Source organism: Pseudophryne corroboree, chromosome 5 (genome assembly GCF_028390025.1).
Source record: "Pseudophryne corroboree isolate aPseCor3 chromosome 5, aPseCor3.hap2, whole genome shotgun sequence".
In the NCBI taxonomy this organism is placed as follows: domain Eukaryota; kingdom Metazoa; phylum Chordata; class Amphibia; order Anura; family Myobatrachidae; genus Pseudophryne; species Pseudophryne corroboree.
This window is the reverse complement of record NC_086448.1, coordinates 117,567,426-117,592,791: the sequence shown is the minus strand read 5'-3', so window position 1 is coordinate 117,592,791 and position 25,366 is coordinate 117,567,426. Positions and strand designations below refer to the sequence as shown.

Here is a 25,366-nt window from a genome sequence, read left to right as displayed (position 1 = left end):
GCATACCCCCCTATGGACTTACTAGGAGCCTGGTGCGTAAAGGTGAAGTGCCTCAGTTAGGTCACCAATTAACAGGCTGCCTAAATGATTAATGACCTAATGTTATAATATTGTGTTGGACATTTAGCAATTAATTCACCTTAATTTTTTTTTAAACAATAAAATCATGAAAGACTAACACAAGAAAAAAAGGCATTTGGGGGAAAGAATAATGCAATTAACAATTCACCTGAATCAGACACAACTGTCGTTCCCCAGATCACTCGCCTCAATATTATCAGGATTTTATAGCAAGAAGCAAGCAAAATATATTCCTTATATTAATATCTAAAACTATGATTGTTGATAAAGGTCACATTAAAATCTTGAGCCTGTATTCTAGTGCTCAGCAGATTTGTTAGGTTGAGTTAATAGATCACATGCATCGCTTGTTATGGGTATAATGGCCCTCATTCCGAGTTGATCGGTCGCAATGCGAATGTAGCAGAGTTACACACGCTAAGCCGCCGCCTACTGGGAGTGTATCTTAGCTTCTTAAAAGTGCGACCGAAGTAATCGCAATATTGCGATCACAAACCTCGTAGCAGTTTTAGAGTAGCTCCACACTTACTCTGCCTGTGCGATCAGTTCAGTGCTTGTCGTTCCTGGTTGACGTCACAAACACACCCAGCGTTCGCCCAGGCACTCCCACCGTTTCTCCGGCCACTCCTGCGTTTTTTCCGGAAACGGTAGCGTTTTCAGCCACACGCCCCTGAAACGCCGTGTTTCCGCCCAGTAACACCCATTTCCTGTCAATCACATTACGATCGCCGGAGCGATGAAAAAGCCGTGAGTAAAATTACTTTCTACATAGCAAAGTTACTTGGCGCAGTCGCAGTGCGAACACTGCGCATGCGTACTAAGCGGATTTTCATTGCGATGCGATGAAAAATACCGAGCGAACAACTCGGAATGAGGGCCAATATTCACTATTCTTCCACCAATATTTTATTAACCCAATAGTTTAACTCAAAATGGTTTAGGAGAAGTGAGTGACCATTATTCCTTACGCTAAGCATGCAATCACCAAGCTATTAAATGCAGTTGTAAATATTTAGCCCACCCCTCCCCATATAAATACATATACTTATCTAGACACATTACAGCAGACCTGGCCAACCTGTGGCTCTCCAGCTTTTGTGAAACTTCAAATCCCATCATGCCCTGCCACAGTTTTGCTACTAGGGTATGCTAAAACTGTCCAGGGCATGCTGAGACGTGTAGTTTTGCAACAGCTGGAGAGCCACAGGTTGGCCAGGACAGCATTAGAGTTTGACCAGGTAAATCGGACATGTTGGGTGTCCGAGGGAAAGTAGAGACGGCATCCTTTGTGCTGATGTGGTAACCATAGATACAAGGACATTGGTGGCAGGCTAGTAAAGCAAAGATGCTGGGAAGTCTGGCTGCTGCTATAACCACTGTGCAAAGATACATGCAAAGTGGGTGGAGCAAAGCACAGCACAGATCCTTTTTTTAAGCCAATGGTGCCTTTGTTTATGGTTCTTACAACAGTTGTAGGCAGCAGCGACTAATTATATACTAATTAAACACTCCACGCTTAAAAAAAAAAGTACCTTATAATTAGTAAGACGGCAATAATTCCAAGTAAATGACAGATTTTCAACAAAATTAATAAAAAATGGATTTTGTTCCTTTCATAAATAGAGAGTTGCACTCCCCATAGGGCTAGTATAACACTGGATGCATACTGACGGATTGTTGTGGTAGCACAGACGTGTCACCGACACTGGCCTGTGTATGGCTGCAGCATTGCTGACACTTGCCAGGCAGCTTTGCCACCCACCAATTTATAATGTAACGCAATTTGGCTGCCAACATAGTAAATTGAGCCCTGGGGTTTTGGCCAGATGTAAATGAAAAGGTTTTACATATTTACCCAGGTGCATCCTTAGTGCTGCTCGGGCTGGGCCCTTTGAAAAGTGCAGTCTGAACCAGGCCAGTAAGACTGGCAATCTGTTTCTCCATGGCATGCATCCTCTCCCTGTAAAACAAGGGAATAGTCTATTACCAGCGTCGGCCCTGCACTCATGGGAAGAAGGTTACAATCAGTTCATATCCTTGAGCTTGAAATCCAGTGACAAATGCATTAATGTGAGCCTGTCACATACACACTTTAGAGGACTCAGAGCTGCCACTTAGCAGACATGCCAATAAAACGCTGGCTAAGTGGGGCGCTTGGTGCCAAAGTTTTGTTTATTTTTTGTTTTTAATGGGTCAATAGTATAGCATGATAGGAAGGTGGATATTTTTTCCTCAGACAAGGTGGCAGCCATTTTGTGAGCTTAACCAAGGTTTGTGAAAATGCATCCTCTTAATCTGCAAGGAACCAGGGACTTCAATAAGTATTCATTTAGGCGCAACAAAAGGCTCCTTCCTCATGGTGTAGGTGACATGTACACTTACCTGGATTTCATAGAATATGTATAAATATAAAATATATTATAATATAATATAATATAATATATCTCTAAAGTACACCTGTCATGTAGTTTTAAAAAATTTAACATTAATAGTACTGCCGCCATAAAAGCCTAATGGCAATGCTGTTAAAAATATAAGTAGTATTGTTGAAAAAGTGCTCTTCCCTCTCTGTGGCATACATGCCTGTTGAAGTGCACTGCAGATTCAGAGCCAGGGGTTGATAAAGAGAGATAAACTGGAAAGAGATAAAGTACCAACCAATCAACGTCTAAATGCCATGTTACAAACTGTGTTTGAAAAATGACAGCCAGGAGCCGATTGGTTCGTAATTTATCTCTCTCAGAGGTGTGATACATCTACCCCCCGAGTGTACTAAAAGCTGTCAGCTCAATTATGTCACAGGATGCTTTTAAGGACAGTGCCATCAACCATCGATAGCTAGCAACCTTTCATAGATTGCCACCGATGATCAATGGTTTTATCATTGATGGTGGAGGACTGATGATTCTCCACCACTGATGGCAGGAAATGCAGCAATGGTTTTTTTTACTCCCCAGCGCAGGGGGCACAGAGCATTGCCCCGCCCCCTGACACACCACTAAGCTGCCTCCTTCTCTTTCCTGATTGGCCTGCTGGCCCCCCCGCACAGTGCTGGCAACTGATGGTGTGAACAATCGTTTCCCTGTCGATGGTTTCTTGCCACTGATGAAGAATAGCACTGATCTCACCATCTCTGGGTAATCATATGATGGGCATTCCTAGCACAGTGAGCATGCCAGTACATAGGCAGTTCACAAGCAATACTGTACCCAAAAATACTAATAGCTGCTCAGATAATTAGCTAGCTTCATGCAAATATAAATGCAACATATTGTCTGTTCAGGCATCGGTCCAGGAATGTATTTACAATTGCTGTGTTTCTATATTTTCTATTATACTGCCTGTGACTTTGCATATGCCATTATGACACAACACCCAAACACACCCCGGGTACACACAGTGGACCCATGTTGTGCTTTTCTCTGGCTGTATATTAAACATAAAGGAGCGTAAGAGCCCTGTGCAAAAAATGTGAGATAATTACACATAAATGAAGAAAATGAAGCAGAAAACTGTCTCCATCTACTCAGTCTGAGTCTATTTACTACACAGCAAAGACATAATTTTATTATGCAAATGTATCTAATGCAAAGTCATTTACATGCACAAATTATGCTCAGCAAACAGTTTTGAAAGTACCCACTATGCTAATGCAATGAATGCACCAAAACACAGATGATAAAAAGATGAAGCTTACTCTATTAATATAACAAGATGTACAACTGTTTTGGGACTGTATGGTTGATGTATCAAGGGGTTGGAAACGCGTTGTCGGATAAAGCAGTGAAAAGAGTGGAGAAGTGGACTAGTGGATAAGTTGCCCATAGCAACCAGCTTCTACCTATCATTTTATAGAACGTACTTGATAAATATTACCTCCAAGCTCATTGGTTGCATTGTGCAACTTCTTCAGTGGTACATCTCTCCACAATTACCACTACATGGTAACTCTTTTGGGGCCGTGCTTTTGGAACCCTGGGCCAATTTGCCACTATTGCTGTGCATCTGGCCAGTGAGTCTTTTAAGCATTTGTTTACTTATCAGACCTAGGGGTCTATTTACTAAGCCTTGGATGGAGATTAAGGCCCTCATTCCGAGTTGATCGCTAGCTGCCGTTGTTTGCAGCGCAGTGATCAGGCTAAAAATCGGCACTTCTGCGCATGCGTATGGTGTGCGACGTACTTTCACAAAAGCTGTTGCTCGAGCTACGCTTTTCAGTCACACTGCTGGCCGCAGAGTGATTGACAGGAAGTGGGTGTTTCTGGGTGGTAACTGACCGTTTTCGGGGAGTGTGTGTAAAAACGCAGGCGTGCCAGATAAAAACGCAGGAGTGGCTGGGGAAACGTATGCGTGTCTGGCCCTACGCAGGGCGTGTTTGTGACGTCAAAACAGGAACTAAACAGACTGAAGTGATCGCAAGCTAGGAGTAAGTATCGAGCTACTCTGAAACTGCACAATCTTTTTTTGTAGCTGCGCTGCGATCCTTTCGTTCGTACTTCTGCTAAGCTAAGATACACTCCCAGAGGGCGGCGGCTTAGCGTTTGCACTGCTGCTAAAAGCAGCTAGCGAGCGATCAACTCGGAATGAGGGCCTAAGTGCACAGAGCTAAAGTACTAGCCAATCAGCAACTACCTGCCATGTCACAGGCTGGGTTTGAAAAATAACAGTTAGGAGCTGGTTGGCTGGCACTTTTTTTTTTTTTTATCTCCGTGCACTTTATCTCCATCCAAGGCTTAGTAAATAGACCCCTAATATTATCAAAATTAGTGACTTCATGTAGTATGACAAGACAAGAGAAAACTGATTGTGCCAAGTCCAGATCTAAACAAACAGTCCTTTAATGTCCTATGTTATACAGACTACGATAGTAGTTTTTCTTTATAGTACCATGGGGCAGATGTATTAAGCCTGGAGAAGGGATAAAGAAGTGATAAAGCAGTGATAAGTACAAGGTGATAACGCACCAGCCAATCAGCTCCTAACAGTCATTTTTCAAATCCGTAATGATTGGCTGGTGCGTTATCACCTTGCACTTATCAATCATTGCTTTATAATTTCTTTATCCCTCCTCCAGGTTAATTCATCTGCCCCAATGTAAATTCTATGTAATATATGCATGAGCTTTTCATTGTAGTATTATTATTATTATTATTATTATTATTATGTTACAGTATGTAGTCCTGAGTTTAAATCTGTCCAGATTTGTTTTAATAAAATTTTGATTATAAACTCAATAATAAAGAGATTACTTTTTACTTTATACCATCTTGAAAGAGTGATAAATGTAGATGTGGAACCAAATATATGTTGAGAGGGACACTCAGTCTATTCCTAGATTGGGCAATCTGGAAACAATTCTGGAATTAAATTATGACTTTTGAAGGCAGATCTTGGCTTACTCTGGTAAACCACAGCATAGATCATTCTTGATGGAAACAACTCGGAATTGAAGCAGAAGTACGAAAAACGTTCTGTCTTTACCTCCGGCACATTCTATTATTCATTTGCGATGCAGTAATAACAGATGAAAGGAAAGTGAGGCAAAAATCCTCATAGTTTATTCCATCAAGAACGGAAATGTTGAGAATGTTAATATCACTGGGTCTGACTCTGAGGTGTGAGTAAAGGTATAACGAGCAAGGAACTATGTAAATACATTTATTGCTTTGTACAGGGCTGTCTTTTCATATGGGCTCAATGGGCTCTTACCGAAGGGTTCCAGGGGTAAAAGGGCCATAGGCTGATAGCTGGGGGTCCCCTCTTTCCAGGGGTACCTTATTTTTGAAAATCACCCCTGGGGAACCAAAGATATCCAACTTCAAAGTAGTGGTACCCATCCAAGCCTGTTAATTTTTCTTCCCAGCCAGATATATCGGGTTCTGTCTGACGTAGAGTTTTTCTGAGGGTATATTTCAAAAGCTGGGACTCTCTCCTTTTGGAAAGCACTGGCAGCTTGTCTCTACTATGCCCAGAACCAGATATATCAGCCTTCCAGCAGCTGGTCCATGCTCCAGCTCCACACGCCTAATATGCAGTTTTATTTTTTCGTTGGTGGAATGCTCTGGCTACTGAACTCTGATCCCCAAATCCTCAGTACCTCCTGAAAGGTGGCACTCTCTCGGTTTTTTGTTTTTTTTGTTTTGTTTTTTTATTCCATTAAAACTAAGAAATCTATTTGCAGGAACTGGAGATATCTGCAGTCAAGCATGCTGCCCTCCCACCAGAAAATGATGAATATTAAGCCCACTCCACTATGGTTGTGTCTATCTTACCTTCGTGCTCAGGACCTGGAAGTGACATAACGAGAGGGCAGAAGAGAACTTCCGCCCTTACAGCACCTAAATGTTTTCTTCGTTCTCTGTGCGTCTGGGGTATTTTTTTTATTTCTATGCAGCATTGGACCCTCGCGAGCTCGCTTCACTCGCCACGCTTCGGGCTCCGTGTCTCGCTTCGCTCGCCACACTTTACTATTCCAAATAGATTGTGACATGGACCCAGGGGGTTATGGGAAAGGTCCTCTCCACGAAGGTAAACTAGACGCTACCACTCCACTATCGACCCTCCCCAATGTATTAAACACCCCATACCACCCTGGAAGTCATGTACCGGGGCCCCTTCATTCAGCCCAATGTCCCCTTCTAGAGTTTAGTGTTCTCCCTCACGCTCCATCTGTGCAGTAAAGGAATAATTAGCAGAAATTATTGCTCCAGGTCTTACATGTTGAGCAGAAGACAGAACACCTCCTACCGCCCGCGGGACATCAAAGCTGCCACTGATAGCACCCCCCACCCCTGCCGCTGATGAGTGGTAGGGGCCCCAGTGCATTGCTGGGCCCAGGGGCCTACACTGCTGTTAAGACGGCTCTGGCTTTGCATGCAGGGTAAATACTGGCTCCTTTGCATTTAGCTCACAAAGAGGCAGATGTACCAAAGGGGATATGTACTAAGCAGTAAAAATAGTGGAACAGTGAGCCAGTGGAGAAGTTGACCATGGCAACCAGTCAGCATTGAAGTAACATTTATAATGTGCATACTTTAAAATTATGAAGAACGCCATGGGCAACTTTTCCATTTCCATTTCTCCACGCTTATCACTGCTTAGTACATGGCCTCCTAAGTCTTGGAGAGTGAAAAAGTGGAGAGTGATAAAGTACCAACTAACCAGCTCCTAACTGTCATTTTTCAAATACAGCCTATAACATGGCAGTTAGGAGCTGATTGGCTGGTACTTTATCTCTCTCCACTCTATCTTTCTCCAAGGCTTAGTACATCTCCCCCACATGGTTTTACCAAGGTGCCCAGTTACTTGCTCTTTTCTGCTTTGCTTTCATCCCAGAATCCGGCCCAGTGTGTAGAGAATGGACTAGAGTGCAGACGGGGATACAGGCAGAGTCTCTCGCTGCGGCTACAGACGAGTGTGCGCAATTGCACATCTAGGTTTATAAGGATGCTTAAAGGAAAGTTGATATTTTCCCTTTATATTGTCATTCATTTTGTGTTCTCTAGGCCATAGGCAAACGCAGGGGGGGGCGGGTTCTGGTTGCCCAGAACACCCCTCCTCTTTTCTTGTGGCTTAAATTATGACAACAACAGCAATCGTATATAATACTATTACTAGAGCGGCCGCCACATCATGCAGTTTAGTGGACCTAGCAGCTTATTCTACTACGTTTGAGTCCTTAATGAATACACTTGACCAGAGAGTAGCTACCAGGAAGAAGAGACAGGAGCCTTACCATGAGGTGGAAGAATGTGTCCTTAGAAAATGCAGTACTTGTTCTATTATGTTTGTGTATATATTATGGTATGTTTAACCTTTTCTCGACCACTTACCTTATTATATTATTAAAATATGTTTTATACAGCCTGTACCCATGACCATGGTTTCTCAAACTTGGCCCCCATGACCCCACACAGTTCAGGTTTTCCAGGCAGGTGCACTGTGTCTCACCAACTGTCACATTTAAAAAATCCACAGGTGTCCTGGAAAATGAACTGTGTGGGGTTCTGGGGACAGAGTTTGAGAGCCTTTGCCGGCCTAGACCATCTATAGTGTTAAATATTAATACTGTATTCCATACAGTGCCCAGTGTATAAAAAGACCAATGTTATACGTCCAGGGTCATTACTAGGTTCCTATACCGCTTCCCCAGACTCATGCACTTGCTCCAATGTTCCGCAGAGTAGGAGATTGTGGATTGTATTTGGAAACCCCCCTCTAGAAATCCTGCATTTGCCACTGTAGTCCTCTAGTAAATGTTACACTAGGGGTGCTGAACCTTAGGGTCGGGACCCCAGCTGGAGTCACAGATTAGGTGGTCTATTTATTAAGCCTTGGAGAGAGATAAAGTGGACGGAGATAAAGTATCAGCCTAAAGAGGACAAGTGTTCTGTGCACCGACAATATACCTCGCACACAGAAGCAGGTCATGTCTGATTATTTACATATTGTCTAAATAAATATCCTCACACTGCGATCTCGCCACAAAGTGATCAGCCTGCGACAACCTAACACACTTGATTAATGGCAGCCACACAATTCTTTATCACTCTGTGATTATAGTTTGTTTCTGATTTCCTCACTTATTTTCCAACTGCAATAACATGTGTTGAATTAAAGCCCTGCAGACAAAAGGCCTAGATTTGCTACTCAAAGCCAACAATGATTGCCGGCTTTGACCGATGAATTTAAAGGGTCAACAGAAATAAAATGCTAAAAGCAGGCTGATTTCACATTTATTTCTGTTGCCCTTTTAAAATCCTGAAGAAAAGACGCAAATCATCGGCAGCTTTGACAAACCGCAGAATAGTAAATCTGGCGCAAAGGGTTTTTGTTGCCTTTTTTTTTTTTCTTTTTTAATACCAGTTAACTAACTTCAGCCCAAATTAGAATAGGTGGGAAAAGCAGAAGCATTCTTATTACACCGTGAATCGTAGTCAGATTGTCAGCCCTTACAAGAAATGTTTTAGCACAATCTGGTCACAGTACATACATGAGCACTTACGGGGCTTCAGATCTTACAGTCAGAGTTGGTGTTAGAAAAGCGACCTCTAAAAACACACTAACAACTAACGCAAACACAAATCATTGTGTTTTCTCCAAGGCTCCTACTGTACAACGCTGGAGGCCAGGGGAGCACAGCCTTACGTCCCTGCCTTGGTATTGACTGTGCCTGGAATTTCCTCTTCTTTAAAAAAAAAAAAGAAAAAGAAAAATGTAATTTGACCCTTGTGGTTACTAGTGTACAATATATCACAGGTAATGGAAGTTCAGCAATGCAGCCCTAGGGAAGGAGCAATGCTGCCTTTATTATCAGTCAGCAGACTAGTCCCACCCAACACTGAACCAGAATTCTTGCTGCAACTGAACCCTACTATACTTTTGTTTCTGAAAAGAAAAACAACATATTTAGCATTGACTAAAATACTAAAGAGAGAAGAATATTGAAAACAAAATGTGTGATAAAGAAAGCTTTCCGTGATTCTCAATGACACGCACCTTGCCCATACCACGTGTGGCAAAGACTAAAGACACGGCTCAGTGCGGGATCACATAATCACAGGTAACGGTCTGAGGTTTCATGTCATGCAATGTACAAACTCAGAATTACTTTCATACAAAGAAGTACTTCCTAGCTGTGGCTTTCAGGATGTTACAGCACAAATGCAACCGCATATCATACACAACTCCTATTACAGGGGGGTTATGGTTCCAGCCTCAGCATGCAACAATCCTTTCATTCATTTAAGTGCAAAAATCATACCCCTTTTCCACTTACGAGCACGGGTCGCAGCCGGGAGCCTGACACGGGAGCTGCCCCCTGCTGCGACCCGTGCTCGGCCCCTTTCCCATCAGCAGTCACAACCCGGCATATGCCGGGTTGGTGACGCTTCTAGTGACGCGGCAGGGGCGGCGCAGGGAGATCACATGATCTCCCAGCGCCGCCCTTCCATACAGTGTAAATGGGAGCCGTGTCGCATCGACACGGCTCCCGTTTACACTACAACCCTACCCGGATCAGTCCCGTGTCCTACCCAGGTAAATAGCCGGGTAGGATTCACGGGTCACTTGATCCGGGTTTACCCTTTTCCACTTGCAAAAAACACGGGTAAATGCGCGCCCCCGTGCATTTACCCGTGTTTTTTGAGCTAGTGGAAAAGGGGTATCAAGGTGAAGCCTTATACCCCTTTTCCACTAGCTCAAAAAACACGGGTAAATGCACGGGGGCGCGCATTTACCAGTGTTTTTTGCAAGTGGAAAAGGGTAAACCCGGGTCAAGTGACCCGTGAATCCTACCCGGCTATTTACCTGGGTAGGACACGGGACTGATCCGGGTAGGGTTGTAGTGTAAACGGGATCCGTGTCGATGCGACACGGCTCCCATTTACACTGTATGGAAGGGCGGCGCTGGGAGATCATGTGATCTCCCTGCGCCGCCCCTGCCGCGTCACTAGAAGCGTCACCAACTCGGCATATGCCGGGTTGTGACTGCTGATGGGAAAGGGGCCGAGCACGGGTCGCAGCAGGGGGCAGCTCCGGTGTCAGGCTCCCGGCTGCGACCCGTGCTCGTAAGTGGAAAAGGGGTATTAGTCAACCAATATTCTTATTATAATGTCCATAAAACAGATAAAGAAGGCATTTTGGGATAGACCTGGACAGTTTGGGTCAGAGCTGTGATAAAGGTGCCACTGCATACCCTCCAACATTTTACACAGAAAAATCGGTACAAACCCGAAAAAGGGGCGTGGTCGCGTGTAAAGGGGGCGTGGCCACGCCCCTTTTCCTATACTTTCAATGGAAGTTTGGAGAGGCAAAAATCGGTACAGACCATGAAAAAAAGGTACTGTACCTATTAAAAAGGTACAGTTGGAGGGTATGCCACTGTGTCACACATGTATTCTGGGGCAAAGGAAAATTAACACTCATTAGATCTTAGTGGAAACTTATTAAGGGATTTTTTATGTGCTGTCATGCACTATGCTGTTACTAACCATTTTACTGGTGGCTTTTTTGGTTCATGAGGAACAGCCTGTGCTAAATTCTGTCACACTATTAAGAGGTCTATTTACTTAGCTTTGGATGGAGATAAAGTGGATGGAGGTAAAGTACCAGCCAATCAGCTCCTAACTGCCATGTCACAGGCTGGGTTTGAAAAACGTCAGTTAGAATCTGGTTGGCTGGTACTTTATATCCATCGAAAGCTTAGTAAATAGACCTTTAAGGGCGAGATTCAATTGTTATATTACGCCCGATCTCCCTTCTAAAGTGATGGGGATTGCGGGGCGATATTCAGTTGATCTGTTTTATCGCCCCTATCATGCCCATAGCACTCGGGTTTAGCCAGGAAAAGCGGCAAAAGCCAACTAAACTATTATGGGCATGATCTCGAAAAATCCAGTTTTGGGGCCTAAATGGGTCACCTATCATGCATTTCAGCTCACCACCCCTGGGGGTAGCGAGCTGAAATAAGGTTATCGTACCCGTTGGCAAAAACCATTGAATAGCTGATGGTGGGCGTGAACGGGTGCAGGAGGGGGAGGAAACAATTGAATCTTGCCCTTTTATGCAGCATCAATGTTTTAGAACACAATGGTGATAAATTAAATTAAATAAAATCTTATTTTTAATGTGGTTTCCAGCTGTTAATGGCTTAAAAGTGCACAAGTGGAGAGCAGGTATGAACAGGCGCTAGCGTTTTATCATATGCAATGAGTCTTAAGACTCATTGCGTATGATAAATGGTGCCAGACAATCAGCTCCTAACTGTCATTTTTCAAACACATGGCAGTTGGGAGCTGACTGGCTTTTGCACCATTTATCATAAGCAAGGAGTTTTAAAAGCTGGTTGCGTATGATAAACTTGTTGATAAATCAGCCCCATAGTGTTCTTACTGCACTGCATCCCTAGCCGTACATATGAAAGAAATTATTCTCAATATTTAAACTTCATATTTTTATGGGCCCAGTTTAACAACAGGCAGTGATAAACACAGATTTTATTTTTATCACTGCTGGTGACCGAGATAGAACAATGGGGGTCATTCCGAGTTGTTCGCTCGCAAGCGGATTTTAGCAGATTTGCTCATGCTAAGCCGCCGCCTACTGGGAGTGAATCTTAGCATCTTAAAATTGCGAACGATGTATTCGCAATATTGCGATTACACACCTCGTAGCAGTTTCTGAGTAACTTCAGACTTACTCGGCATCTGCGATCATTTCAGTGCTTGTCCTTCCTGGTTTGACGTCACAAACACACCCAGCGTTCGCCCAGACACTCCCCCGTTTCTCCAGCCACTCCTGCGTTTTTTCCGGAAACGGTAGCGTTTTTTCCCACACGCCCATAAAACGGCCTGTTTCCGCCCAGTAACACCCACTTCCTGTCAATCACATTACGATCGCCAGAACGATGAAAAAGCCGTGAGTAAAATTCCTAACTGCATAGCAAATTTACTTGGCGCAGTCGCAGTACGAACATTGCGCATGCGCACTAAGCGGAAAATCGCTGCGATGCGAAGATTTTTACCGAGCGAACAACTCGGAATGACCCCCAATATTTTAGCAAGAAAATATTGCAAAATGTGATTCTCTGCTTCCTGGCATTCCTGGCAATACTGGCCAGTATAAGTCTTAGGGGTATATTTACTATGTTGCGAGTTTAGAGAAGTGGAGATCACATTCTACTTATCATTTATCTTGCGCCTTCTAGAAGAGAATAGCTGGAATCTGATTGGTTGCTATGGGTAACATCTCCACTTCTATAAACCCGCACCTTAGTAAATATACCCCTTACAGCCTGGCTGGGAAAGTCTTGGTGGATGTGGGACTGAGTGGCTCAGCTTGCTTGTTATGTATAAGCGGGGGTACTGGAATTCCTACATTTGTTTGGGAGCATTCAGGTATTAAAAATGCAGAATTTAAATCAAGCATCTTGTCAATTCTTCAGTTCATACGTCTGCTATCACCACCCTGGGATGGCCATAGCAAAAGAAAGACCACCACAATCCTTGTACAATAGTCACCAGAGAGAGTCGGCAAACCTCTCTAATGTCGGTACTTACTGTCGTTAATAGCATGGCGGTATCCTTGCATGGATAAGGTGTTTTTAAACTTTTTTCCATGTTTAATAAATAGGTCTACAGTATATGGCGTCACAGTTTACATGGAACCAAGAAATTCTGTTAAATTCCATATTAAAACAATTAGTCAAAAGGATCACTAAGCCTAAACCAAAAAGTTGCCTTACATAATAGTTACCGATCACCTTTTTAAGTATCTCAAGTTGGGTCAAGGCATAGAAACTTTTACATATTGTATATATTGGATGCCGACGTTTCCATTTACTGCGAGAGCCGGTTATTGAATCACATTCAAATTCACGTTACTCGACATTCCTAAAAAATAAAATCGATTTTTTTGGTTCCGACCTGCAGAGCAAACGATTTATTTCTGTACAAGTCTATGCTGGATTACGATAAGCATTTTTAAAATATTTTTATTTCATTATCACTTTGGATGTCAGCGGTCTTTATTTATTCTATTGGGTCGTCTAATTTTATTTTCGCACATCGATTCGCTGTAGCAGATGGAAAGATACAGGGGAAGTGCGGGATAATTTATAGCCATGATATCCACTTAACATTCATGAAAAAATAAAATGTAAACAACGCCTGCTGGTATATTTTACCTTTGACTGATTACATAGCATAATAGCAGCCACACTTTTATGTATCTGGTATCATAAACCATCAATAGGATGGCGAAGCAGCGTTCCAACTCTAGCTGATAAACGAGATATAAATTAAACATGTCAGCAATAAAATATTTTATAGCTAGATTAGCTGTAAAAATAACAAGGTATAGGAAAGGGGGAATAATCTTACAATGGTTATTCAAATAATTTAAATTATTCATAAGGCCATGATTTAATTAAAAGGTCCTGATATTAGTTGAGGCAGATTTTACATAAAAGTCTGGAAAGGGGTAAATACAAACGTTATGATGGATGAAGATAATATATATGCAGTTATTTCAAGTCTATGTATGTATGGTTATGTGTGTTTATGGTGATACAGATACTATGTCGCACCTTAGAAATCACAATAATAATAAACAATCAGTGACATCATTAAGGGGATGCGGACTGCACATAGCGACACCAAAATAGCAGAGCTGCTGTGCTATTTTGGTGTCACCCCCTCGGCTGTTGTCACAGAGCAGTAGTGATGGATGACGCACACATGCATGGGAACTGTGAAGGGAGAAGCTGGGGGCTGACTAGTAGCTCCCATTGTGCAGGCCAAGCCCCCGCCGTGACATGCAGTCACGCCCCCAAAGGTCATACACCACAGAGGGAACACAGACGTGAGTTCACGTGTGCAAGTCCACACAGTTTTGCACTGGGCTACACCGACCCTAGTGACGCCACTGATTATAATAGTATTAGTTTCCGTTACCCAACATGCTGTTTCCTTACAAACTCATCCTCACACAGTGAAATTATCGGACATCCTGATTCAAGAACTCTATAGACAATACGTAACACTGGGCAATAGTAGGGCAGGATCTAACACAGAGGAACTAGACGCATATCTAGGGCAGGAAATAAAAGGATAGCAGCAAAAAAATATTTGTATGTTGATTTTGTTTACTTTTGACTATTTTATGTTACTATTTGCTAGATATTTTCAGGAAACTATATATAAAAAGAGGTGAGAATTTGGGATGCTGGTTATATTTGTTCACAATGCCTAGACTGTTGTAAAATATGGTACCTTGTTAAAGCATCAACACAAAATAACATGGAGGAATGGCTTTACAGAAAGAGCGTATGAGAGTCCACTAACACTATACAGAGAGACTACACATTGATGTCTTAGGATACAGCGCCACCTGCTGCCCCTCCAGTACAGCTTCTTATGTAGAGATTGGAAGCATGTGTGTCTTTAGGTTTCCTGCTTAGGTGTATTTTGAGTTGTCATTGCCTATGTTGAAATAAATACACCTGCTTCCGATCTCTACTCTGGGACAACATATAAAAAAAAAAAAAATATATATATATATATATATATATATATATATATATATATATATATATATAATATATATATATATATAATATATATATATATATAATATATATATATATATAATATATATATATATATATATATATATATATTTATTTATTTTTTTATTTTTTTATTTAAAAATATATATATATATATTTTTTTTATCTGTTCCTCCTCCTGTGCCCACTACCGGCTATAGAGTTGCATAGGGTGAGTGTAACGGGTGCAGCATTTGGTGCATTTATTCACATTAATACACCACAGATCCTATATCCAGCCCTGGATGTATCTACAATCTTCCTGTGGGGAAACACACCATCACACAGAAGAGCTGGAAACATAACTCAGAAAATACATTTATATACATTCAGCTAAGAGAGAACAGCTGTACGAAACAATCTTGGCTAAAGAGATTGATGCAACATAATTGGCTAACCTCCAGAGAGGACTGTGGCCGTCACTGTGATTACCTAACCTAGGGCTCACTTACACAGGTTCTGCCTGTTGTACCACTTGGAACTCCACATAAGGCTTAATGGATCTTCAGAAGAGTGTGCCACTAGGACGCGCAGGCGTTCAGTGTGAAGGCTGGATGGACATGGATGAAGAGTGCCCTATTGTATTGCATCCATGTCTATCCAGCCTTCAGTTGTGTATTCTATGCGTTCTTCCTAGGGTTCAATGCTCCCTATTTGCACATTCAGTTCACTATGACTTAGACCAAATGTAACAGGGTGTCAGGGCGAGTGCCAATGTGTGCAAGTCATGAAATCACACTATGCCCGTCCTCATACTCCGCATCCCGGTATACAGCTCAGTGATAACATACATACACGGGTTGGCAGATGGAAAACTAACACCTTCCGGCTATAAAAATAAAACAATGTTTCACAAATTTGCACCAATCATATATTATTTTTTGTTTCAGTTTCCTCTAACAAGTTTTCTTATACAGGATGAGAGTCTCCGACATCCAAAATATTTTTGAATATTTGCATACCATAAAGGAGATGTATTGGGGATGGGACCAAGTCTACACACAGAATACGTTTCCTATACACCTTATACATATAGCCTGAAGATCATTTAAACAAATAATAATGGATTTTAATTACCTGAAACGGTAAATCCTTTTCTCGTAGTCCGTAGAGGATGCTGGGGTCCATATTAGTACCATGGGGTATAGACGGGTCCACCAGGAGCCATTGGCACTTTAAGAGTTTAATAGTGTGGGCTGGCTCCTCCCTCTATGCCCCTCCTACCAGACTCAGTCTAGAAACTGAGCCCGAGGAGACGACATACTTTGAGAGAAGGAATTACACAGATAGTGGCGAGATTCATACCAGCTCACACAAACATGAAAAACCGGCCAACATGCCGGAACAACTCAGCAACAGCTGAAACAGTAAATAACGCAGAACTTACCTAGGAACCAGGTAACACTGAACCATAACCAATGCAGGAAAATGAAGCGCTGGGCGGGCGCCCAGCATCCTCTACGGACTACGAGAAAAGGATTTACCATTTCAGGTAATTAAAATCCTATTTTCTCTTACGTCCTAGAGGATGCTGGGGTACATATTAGTACCATGGGGATGTACCAAAGCTCCCAGTACGGGAGGGAGAGCGCGGAGGCTCCTGCAACACTGCTTGACCAAACTGGAGGTCAGCAGAGGCCAAAGTATAGAACTTCTAAAACTTGGCAAACGTGTTCGACCCAGACCAACTAGCTGCTCGGCAGAGTTGTATCGCCGAGACACCCCAGGCAGCCACCCAGGAAGAGCCCACTTTACGAGAAGAGTGGGCCTTTACGGATTTCGGACACGGCAATCCTGCCGTGGAATAAGCATGCTGGATAGTGAACCTGATCGAGCGTGAAATCGACTGATTAGAAGCAGGACATCCAATTTTCTTTGGATCATAGAGGACAAACAGGGAGTCACTTTTCCTGTGACGAGCCGTCCTCTTCACGTAAATCTTCAAAGTCCTCACTACGTCCAAGGCCTTTGAAGTAATTTAGGAGTCAGTAGCCACTGGCACCACACTAGGTTGGTTAATGTGGAAAGCCAACACAACCTTAGGTAGAAACTGTGGACGAGTCCTAAGTTCCGCCCTGTCCTCATGGAAGATCAGATAGGGGCTTTTACAAGATAAAGCCCCCAATTCCGACACGCGTCGTGCAGAAGCCAAGGCCAACAAGGTGACCGCCTTCCACGTGAGAAACTTAAGATCAGCCTCCTGTAGAGGCTCAAACCAAGCAGATTGTAGGAACTACAGCACCACATCAAGATCCCATGGAGCCGTCCGTAGGAGCCACAAAGGGAGGCTGGATGTGCAGAACCCCTTTCAAAAAGGTCTGAACCTCAGGAAGAACAGCCAATTGTTTTTGGAAGAAAATGGACAAAGCAGAGATCTGGACCTTGATGGAGCACAGTCTTAGTCCCATATCCACCCCTGCCTGCAGGAAAAGGAGAAAACGTCCCAGTTGAAACTCCACCGCCGGGACCAAGAGACATATTTCTTCCAAATGCGATGGTAATGCTTAGACGTTACCCCCTTCCTGGCCTGTATCAGGGTAGGAATGACCTCACTCGGGATACCCTTCTGAGCTAAGATCTGGCGTTCAACCGCCATGCCGTCAAACAAAGCCGCAGTAAGTCTTGATAAGTGAACGACCCCTGCAGAAGCAGATCCTACCGAAGAGGCAAAGACCGCGGATCTTCCAGCAGAAGATCCAGCAGATCCGCGTACCAAGCCCTCCTTGGCCAGTCCGGAGCAATGAGGATTGCCAGAATGTTTGTTCTTCTCACGAGTTAAAGAACCTTTGGTATCAGAGGAAGTGGAGGGAACACATACACTGACTTAAACACCCAAGGTGTTACCAGAGCGTCCACCACCACTGCTTGTGGGTCTCTGACCTGGAACAGTACCTCAGTAGCTTCTTGTTGAGGCGGGAGGCCATCATGTCTATGTGAGGAACCCCCCACCAACCGGTTACCTCCTCAAACACCTCCGGATGGAGGCCCCACTCCCCTGGATGGAGAACGTGTCTGCTGAGGAAGTCTGCTTCCCAGTTGTCTATGCCCGGAATGAAGATCGCCGACATCGCCACTGCGTGCCTTTCTGCCCAGATGAGGATTTTGACACCTCTGCCATGGCAGCTCTGCTCTTCGTTCCGCCTTGTCGGTTTATGTAGGCTACTGTGGTCACGTTGTCCGACTGCTCCTGAACAGCCCAATCCTGTAGAAGGTGTGCTGCTTGTAGAAGGGCGTTGTAAACGGCCCTGAGTTCCAGGATGTTTATTGGGAGAAGTGACTCTTGATCCGACCATCGTCCTTGAAAGGTTTCCCCCAGAGCGACCGCTCCCCAACCTTTTAGACTTGCATCTGTGGTCAGAAGTCTTGAATTTAGACCTTCGCCCTTCCAGAAGGCGTGGAAGCTGCAGCCACCAGAGGAGTGAAATCCTGGCTTTTGGAGACAGGCATATCCTCTTGTGCATGTGTAGGTGAGAGCATGAAACCTGCCGTACTGCAGAGCCTCGTAGTCAGCAACCATCTTCCCCAGAAGGCGTATGCATTGATGAACCGATACCCGGGTAGGCCGTAGGACATCCCGGACCATTGTTTGAATCACCAACGCTTTCTCTGCCGGAAGAAATACCCTCTGCACTTCCGTGTCGAGGATCATTCCCAGGAAAGACAGCCGCCTTGTCGGCTCCAAATGAGACTTGGGAAGGTTCAGGATCCAACCGTACTTCCTGAGAAGCTGTGTCGTGAGCGCGATGGACCGCAACAACCTCTCCCTGGATGACGCCTTGATCAGGAGATCGTCCAGATATGGAATTATGTTCACCCCCTGTTTGCGGAGGAGAACCATCATCTCCGCCATCACCTTGGTGAAGATCCTTGGTGCTGTTGAGAGGCCAAACGGCAGCGCCTGGAACTGATAGTGATCGTCCATCAGAGCAAACCTGAGATAAGCTTGATGCGGCGCCCAAATGGGAATGTGGAGGTAGGCATCCTTGATGTCTAGGGACACCAGGAACTCCCTGTCCGACAGCCCTGAAATGACAGCTCTCAGAGATTCCATCTTGAATTTGAACTCCTTGAGATAAGGGTTCAAAGACTTTAAATTTAGAATAGGCCGTACCGAACCATCCGGTTTCGGTACCACAAAAAGGTTCGAATAATAACCCTTGTTCCGTTGCTGAAGAGGGACCTGAACAATGACCTCTGACACCACCAATTTCCTGATGGCCTCCAGAAGAACTGTCCTGTCCGCCAGCAGCGCTGGTAAGCCTGACTTGAAGAAACGGTGAGGCGGGGGCTCTTGATACTCCAGTCTGTACCCCCTGGACACTATATCCAGAACCCAGGGGTCCAGACCCGACGACACCCAGACATGGCTGAACTGCCGGAGTCTCGCCCCCACCTGACCTTCCTCCAGGCCTAGCTGTCCACCGTCATGCGGAGGACTTAGGGGTATCAGAAGGGTTTCTTTCCTTTGGCACGACCACCTTTGAAGAAGGTGTTCGAAGGCTTATTCTTCCTAGGCCGCGCGGCCCGAAAGGACTGTGACGTGTTAAATGAAAAGGGCTTTTTTTGTAGCCGGTGCAGCTGAGGGGGGAAAAGGAGACTTACCCGCGGTAGCCGTGGCAATCCACGCATCCAGCGCCTCCCCAAATAGAGCCTGACCTTTGTACGGAAGGCCCTTCACACACTTCCTGGATTCCGCGTCCGCAGACCAGTTGCGCAGCCAGAGACCTCTTCGAGCCGAGACTGACATGGAGGAGATCCCCGCAGCCATGGAACCCAGGTCCTTCATGGAATCCACCAGGAACCCTGCAGAATCTTGAATATAACGCAAAAACAAATCAACGTCACCTTTGTCCAGCGTAGACGATTTCTCCTGCAGAGTGATCGACCACCTGCCAATAGCTTTAGCAATCCAAGCACAGGCTATAGTAGGCCGCAATATAGCCCCCGAAGCCGTGTAAATGGATTTCAGCGTAGCATCCACCTTGCGATCTGCCGGGTCCTTTAACGCTGTAGATCCCGGGACCGGTAAAACTACCTGTTTGGACAGCCTGGATACAGAGGCATCGACTATCGGCGGGGACTCCCACCTCTTCCTATCTTCCTCTGGGAAGGGAAAAGCCACCAAGACTCTCTTGGGAATCTGGAATTTATTTTCCGGAGTTTCCTATGCCTTTTCAAAGACAGCATTCAATTCCTTGGATGCCGGGAAAGTGAGGGGGGGCTTCTTATTATCTGTGAAGAAGGCCTCCTCCACCTGTTCCGGAGCTGTGTCTGAAATGTGTAAAACATCCCTAACAGCCTCAATCATCAACTGCACCCCCCTGGCAAGCGATGCCGCCCCCGCAACACATCCCCATCACCGTCTGCAGTGTCAGAGTCGGTGTCCGTGTCATCCTGCATAATTGCAAGCGCACGCTTATTAGAAAGTACCGCAGGGGACCCCGAGGAGGCAGGATCAGACTATACCACCATAGAGGACTGGAGGACCTGAGTGGCATGCTCAGTCCTAGCCACCCTATCAGAAATCTGAGAAATAGTCCCCCTCAGAGACACTAATCATTCTGGCTCTCTAGCTGGGATCTGGGCTAAAACAGTGCAATCCTGATTACATGGAATGGAGTCTTCCTGGGAAGACAAATCCTCTGCAGCATATGAAATAGTGTCCCTAGACATGTTGCACACACACACACAAACACCCCACAAACACACACAAACACCCCACAAAAACCCCACAAACATACAGGGTATTTTGAGAACAGAGTTTCCCCCCCAAGAATGGCAGAGAGACACAGAGATTGGAGTCAACCCACACACAGCACTTTTCAGGCAAAGGGAGTCCCTTCCCAGCGCTGACTGTGTCTCTTAATAGGTGACACAGCCTTTAAGCAGCCCCCCCCCCCCCCCCCCTTCTACAGCCCCCTGGTACCGTACAGACTGCTGGAGAAAGCTCTGGAGAGACCTGGATCCAGTGAACCGTGGCTGCAGGCAGGAAAAATGGCGCTGAACGCTGCTGGGTCCGCTCTGAGAAGCTCCGCCCCCTTCAATGGCGCTGTCTTCCCGCTCACAAGATGATTATACTGGCCGGAGGAATATGCTGACCTGGGTCCGCAGACCCCGACATGCTGAAGAAAACCAGTGCAGGGTCCGGAGCTGGCCCAGGGCGCTCCCTCCCAAGCGCCGCACCAAGGTACCGCTGAGCCTTCCAGGAGCGCGGTTGTTCCCGCCCTCTACACACTGTCCCCCTGCTTGCAAGGGGGGACAGTGACTGACTCGCCACACTTCAGCTTCTGAGGGGGTGGCGGCCTGCTGCCAGGGGCGAGCGTTCCCCTGAGTCTGGTAGGAGGGGTATAGAGGGAGGAGCCAGCCCACACTATTAAACTCTTAAAGCGCCAATGGCTCCTGGTGGACCCGTCTATACCCCATGGTACTAATATGGACCCCAGCATCCTCTAGGACGTAAGAGAAAAAATAAGATTTTACTCACCGGTAAATCTATTTCTCGTAGTCCGTAGTGGATGCTGGGAACTCCGAAAGGACCATGGGGAATAGTGGCTCCGCAGGAGACTGGGCACAACTAAAGAAAGCTTTTAGGTCACCTGGTGTGCACTGGCTCCTCCCACTATGACCCTCCTCCAAGCCTCAGTTAGGACACTGTGCCCGGACGAGCTGACATAATAAGGAAGGATTTTGAATCCCGGGTAAGACTCCTACCAGCCACACCAATCACACCGTATAACTCGTGATACTATACCCAGTTTAACAGTATGAAACAACTGAGCCTCTCAACAGATGGCTCAACAATAACCCTTTAGTTAACAATAACTATGTACAAGTATTGCAGACAATCCGCACTTGGGATGGGCGCCCAGCATCCACTACGGACTACGAGAAATAGATTTACCGGTGAGTAAAATCTTATTTTCTCTGACGTCCTAGTGGATGCTGGGAACTCCGAAAGGACCATGGGGATTATACCAAAGCTCCCAAACGGGCGGGAGAGTGCGGATGACTCTGCAGCACCGAATGAGAGAACTCAAGGTCCTCCTCAGCCAGGGTATCAAAATTGTAGAATTTTGCAAACGTGTTTGCCCCTGACCAAGTAGCAGCTCGGCAAAGTTGTAAAGCCGAGACCCCTCGGGCAGCCGCCCAAGATGAGCCCACCTTCCTTGTGGAATGGGCTTTTACTGATTTAGGATGCGGCAGTCCAGCCGCAGAATGCGCCACTGAATTGTGCTACAAATCCAGCGAGCAATAGTCTGCTTAGAAGCAGGAGCACCCGGTTTGTTGGGTGCATACAGGATAAATAGCGAGTCAGTTTTCCTGACTCTAGCCGTCCTGGAAACATAAATTTTCAAGGCCCTGACTACGTCCAGTAACTTGGAATCCTCCAAGTCCCTAGTAGCCGCAGGCACCACAATAGGTTGGTTCAAGTGAAAAGCTGATACCACCTTAGGGAGAAACTGGGGACGAGTCCTCAATTCCGCCCTATCCATATGGAAAATCAGATAAGGGCTTTTACATGACAAAGCTGCCAATTCTGACACACGCCTGGCTGAAGCCAAGGCCAATAACATGACCACTTTCCACGTGAGATATTTTAGATCCACGGTTTTAAGTGGCTCAAACCAATGTGATTTTAAGAAACTCAACACCACGTTGAGATCCCAAGGTGCCACTGGAGGCACAAACGGGGGCTGAATATGCAGCACTCCTTTCACAAACGTCTGAACTTCAGGTAGTGAAGCTAGTTCTTTCTGGAAGAAAATCGACAGAGCCAAGATCTGTACCTTAATGGAGCCTAATTTCAGGCCCATAGTCACTCCTGCTTGTAGGAAATGCAGAAATCGACCTAGTTGAAATTCCTCTGTTGGGGCCTTTTTGGCCTCACACCAAGCAACATATTTCCGCCATATGCGGTGATAATGCTTTGCAGTTACATCTTTCCTGGCTTTAATCAGCGTAGGAATGACTTCCTCCGGAATGCCCTTTTCCTTCAGGATCCGGCGTTCAACCGCCATGCCGTCAAACGCAGCCGCGGTAAGTCTTGGAACAGACAGGGCCCCTGCTGCAGCAGGTCCTGTCTGAGCGGCAGAGGCCATGGGTCCTCTGAGATCATCTCTTGAAGTTCCGGGTACCACGCTCGTCTTGGCCAATCCGGAACCACGAGTATTGTTCTTACTCCTCGTTTTCTTATTATCTTGGTATGAGAGGCAGAGGAGGGAACACATAAACTGACTGGTACACCCACGGTGTCACTAGAGCGTCCACAGCTATCGCCTGAGGGTCCCTTGACCTGGAGCAATATCTCTCTAGTTTTTTGTTTAGGCGGGACGCCATCATGTCCACCTGTGGCCGTTCCCATCGATTTACAATCAGCGTGAAGACTTCTGGATGAAGTCCCCACTCTCCCGGGTGGAGGTCGTGCCTGCTGAGAAAGTCTGCTTCCCAGTTGTCCACTCCCAGAATGAACACTGCTGACAGTGCTAGTACGTGATTTTCCGCCCATCGGAGAATCCTTGTGGCTTCTGCCATTGCCATCCTGCTTCTTGTGCCGCCCTGTCGATTTACATGGGCGACTGCCGTGATGTTGTCTGACTGGATCAGTACCGGCTGGTGTAGAAGCAGGGATTTTGCCTGACTTAGGGCATTGTAAATGGCCCTTAGCTCCAGAATATTTATGTGTAGGGAAGTCTCCTGACTCGACCATAGTCCTTGGAAGTTTCTTCCCTGTGTGACTGCCCCCCAGCCTCGAAGGCTGGCATCCGTGGTCACCAGGACCCAGTCCTGTATGCCGAATCTGAGGCCCTCTAGAAGATGAGCAATCTGCAGCCACCACAGCAGAGACACCCTGGTTCTTGGAGACAGGGTTATTAGGCGATGCATCTGAAGATGCGATCCGGACCATTGGTCCAACAGGTCCCACTGAAAGATTCTGGCATGGAACCTGCCGAATGGAATTGCTTCGTAAGAAGCCACCATCTTTCCCAGGACCCGCGTGCAGTGATGCACCGATACCTGTTTTGGTTTCAGGAGGTCTCTGACTAGAGATGACAGCTCCTTGGCTTTCTCCTCCGGGAGAAACACTTTTTTCTGGACTGTATCCAGAATCATACCCAGGAACAGTAGACGTGTCGTCGGAACCAGCTGTGATTTTGGAACATTCAGAATCCAACCGTGCTGGTGTAGCACCTCCTGAGATAGTGCTACTCCCACCAACAACTGCTCCTTGGACCTCGCCTTTATTAGGAGATCGTCCAAGTACGGGATAATTAAAACTCCCTTTCTTCGAAGGAGTATCATCATTTCCGCCATTACCTTGGTAAACACCCTCGGTGCCGTGGAGAGTCCAAACGGCAGCGTCTGGAATTGGTAATGGCAATCCTGTACCACAGATCTGAGGTACTCCTGGTGAGGATAGTAAATGGGGACATGCAGGTAAGCATCCTTGATGTCCAGGGATACCATGTAATCCCCCTCGTCCAGGCTTGCAATAACCGCCCTGAGCAATTCCATCTTGAACTTGAATTTTTTTTTATTTTTTTTTTTTTTTTTATAATCTGTTTTTTATTGAAACAATACAGACTTATAACAGGTTGTAGGCATATCTGGGTAACAATCAATAGCAAAATGATGTGACAACATGAGCGTACACAGATTGATAGTCGCATGTTCAATATAGTTACAGTCCATATTAACATTTTGAATTAAAGAAACATACTAAATCAAAAGTATACAACAGGAAAAAGGAAAGGAAAAAGAAGACAATAAAGGGGGGGAGGTGACTGAACCGAGTGTGTTGAAAAAAGGAGAATAAGATGTGTGTAATGCATTAATAATTAAACATATTTGTCTGGTACCCCATACCATTCGAGTCAAAGAGCGATTCCCGTCATCTATTCTATTTCGCAGAGGAAATGTAAGTCTTATACGACTCGGATGTCTTGTAGTCTATCCAAGGCCACCACATAGCAGTAAATTCCGAACGCCTGTCACCAGCACTCAATAATATATCCTCCATGTTCATGTAATAATCTAGTCTGGAGAACCAGGTATACCTTGTGGGAGGACTAACAGATTTCCACATTGTGGGGATTACTGCTCGTGCGGCATTGCCCAGGTGTCGCAATAAGGATGACTTGTAGGCGGAAATTGGGGTAGTGGAATGGTTTAGTAGCCAAA

The 25,366-nt window shown here is 45.3% G+C and overlaps 1 protein-coding gene across 14 annotated transcripts in view; it reads right to left on the bottom strand.

The window, feature by feature from the left end:
- Nucleotides 1-25,366, bottom strand: part of KIAA1217 (KIAA1217 ortholog) — a 1,254,604-nt gene that overhangs the window by 54,814 nt on the left and 1,174,424 nt on the right. For 12 of the 14 annotated variants that reach the window (XM_063921607.1, XM_063921603.1, XM_063921600.1 and 9 more), the window contains one exon: nt 1,937-2,041. The exons of the other annotated variants lie outside the window; for them this stretch is intronic. In XM_063921607.1, coding sequence (XP_063777677.1) covers nt 1,937-2,041 — 105 coding nt within the window. The remainder of the gene's footprint in view (nt 1-1,936; nt 2,042-25,366) is intronic. 14 annotated transcript variants of the gene reach the window in all.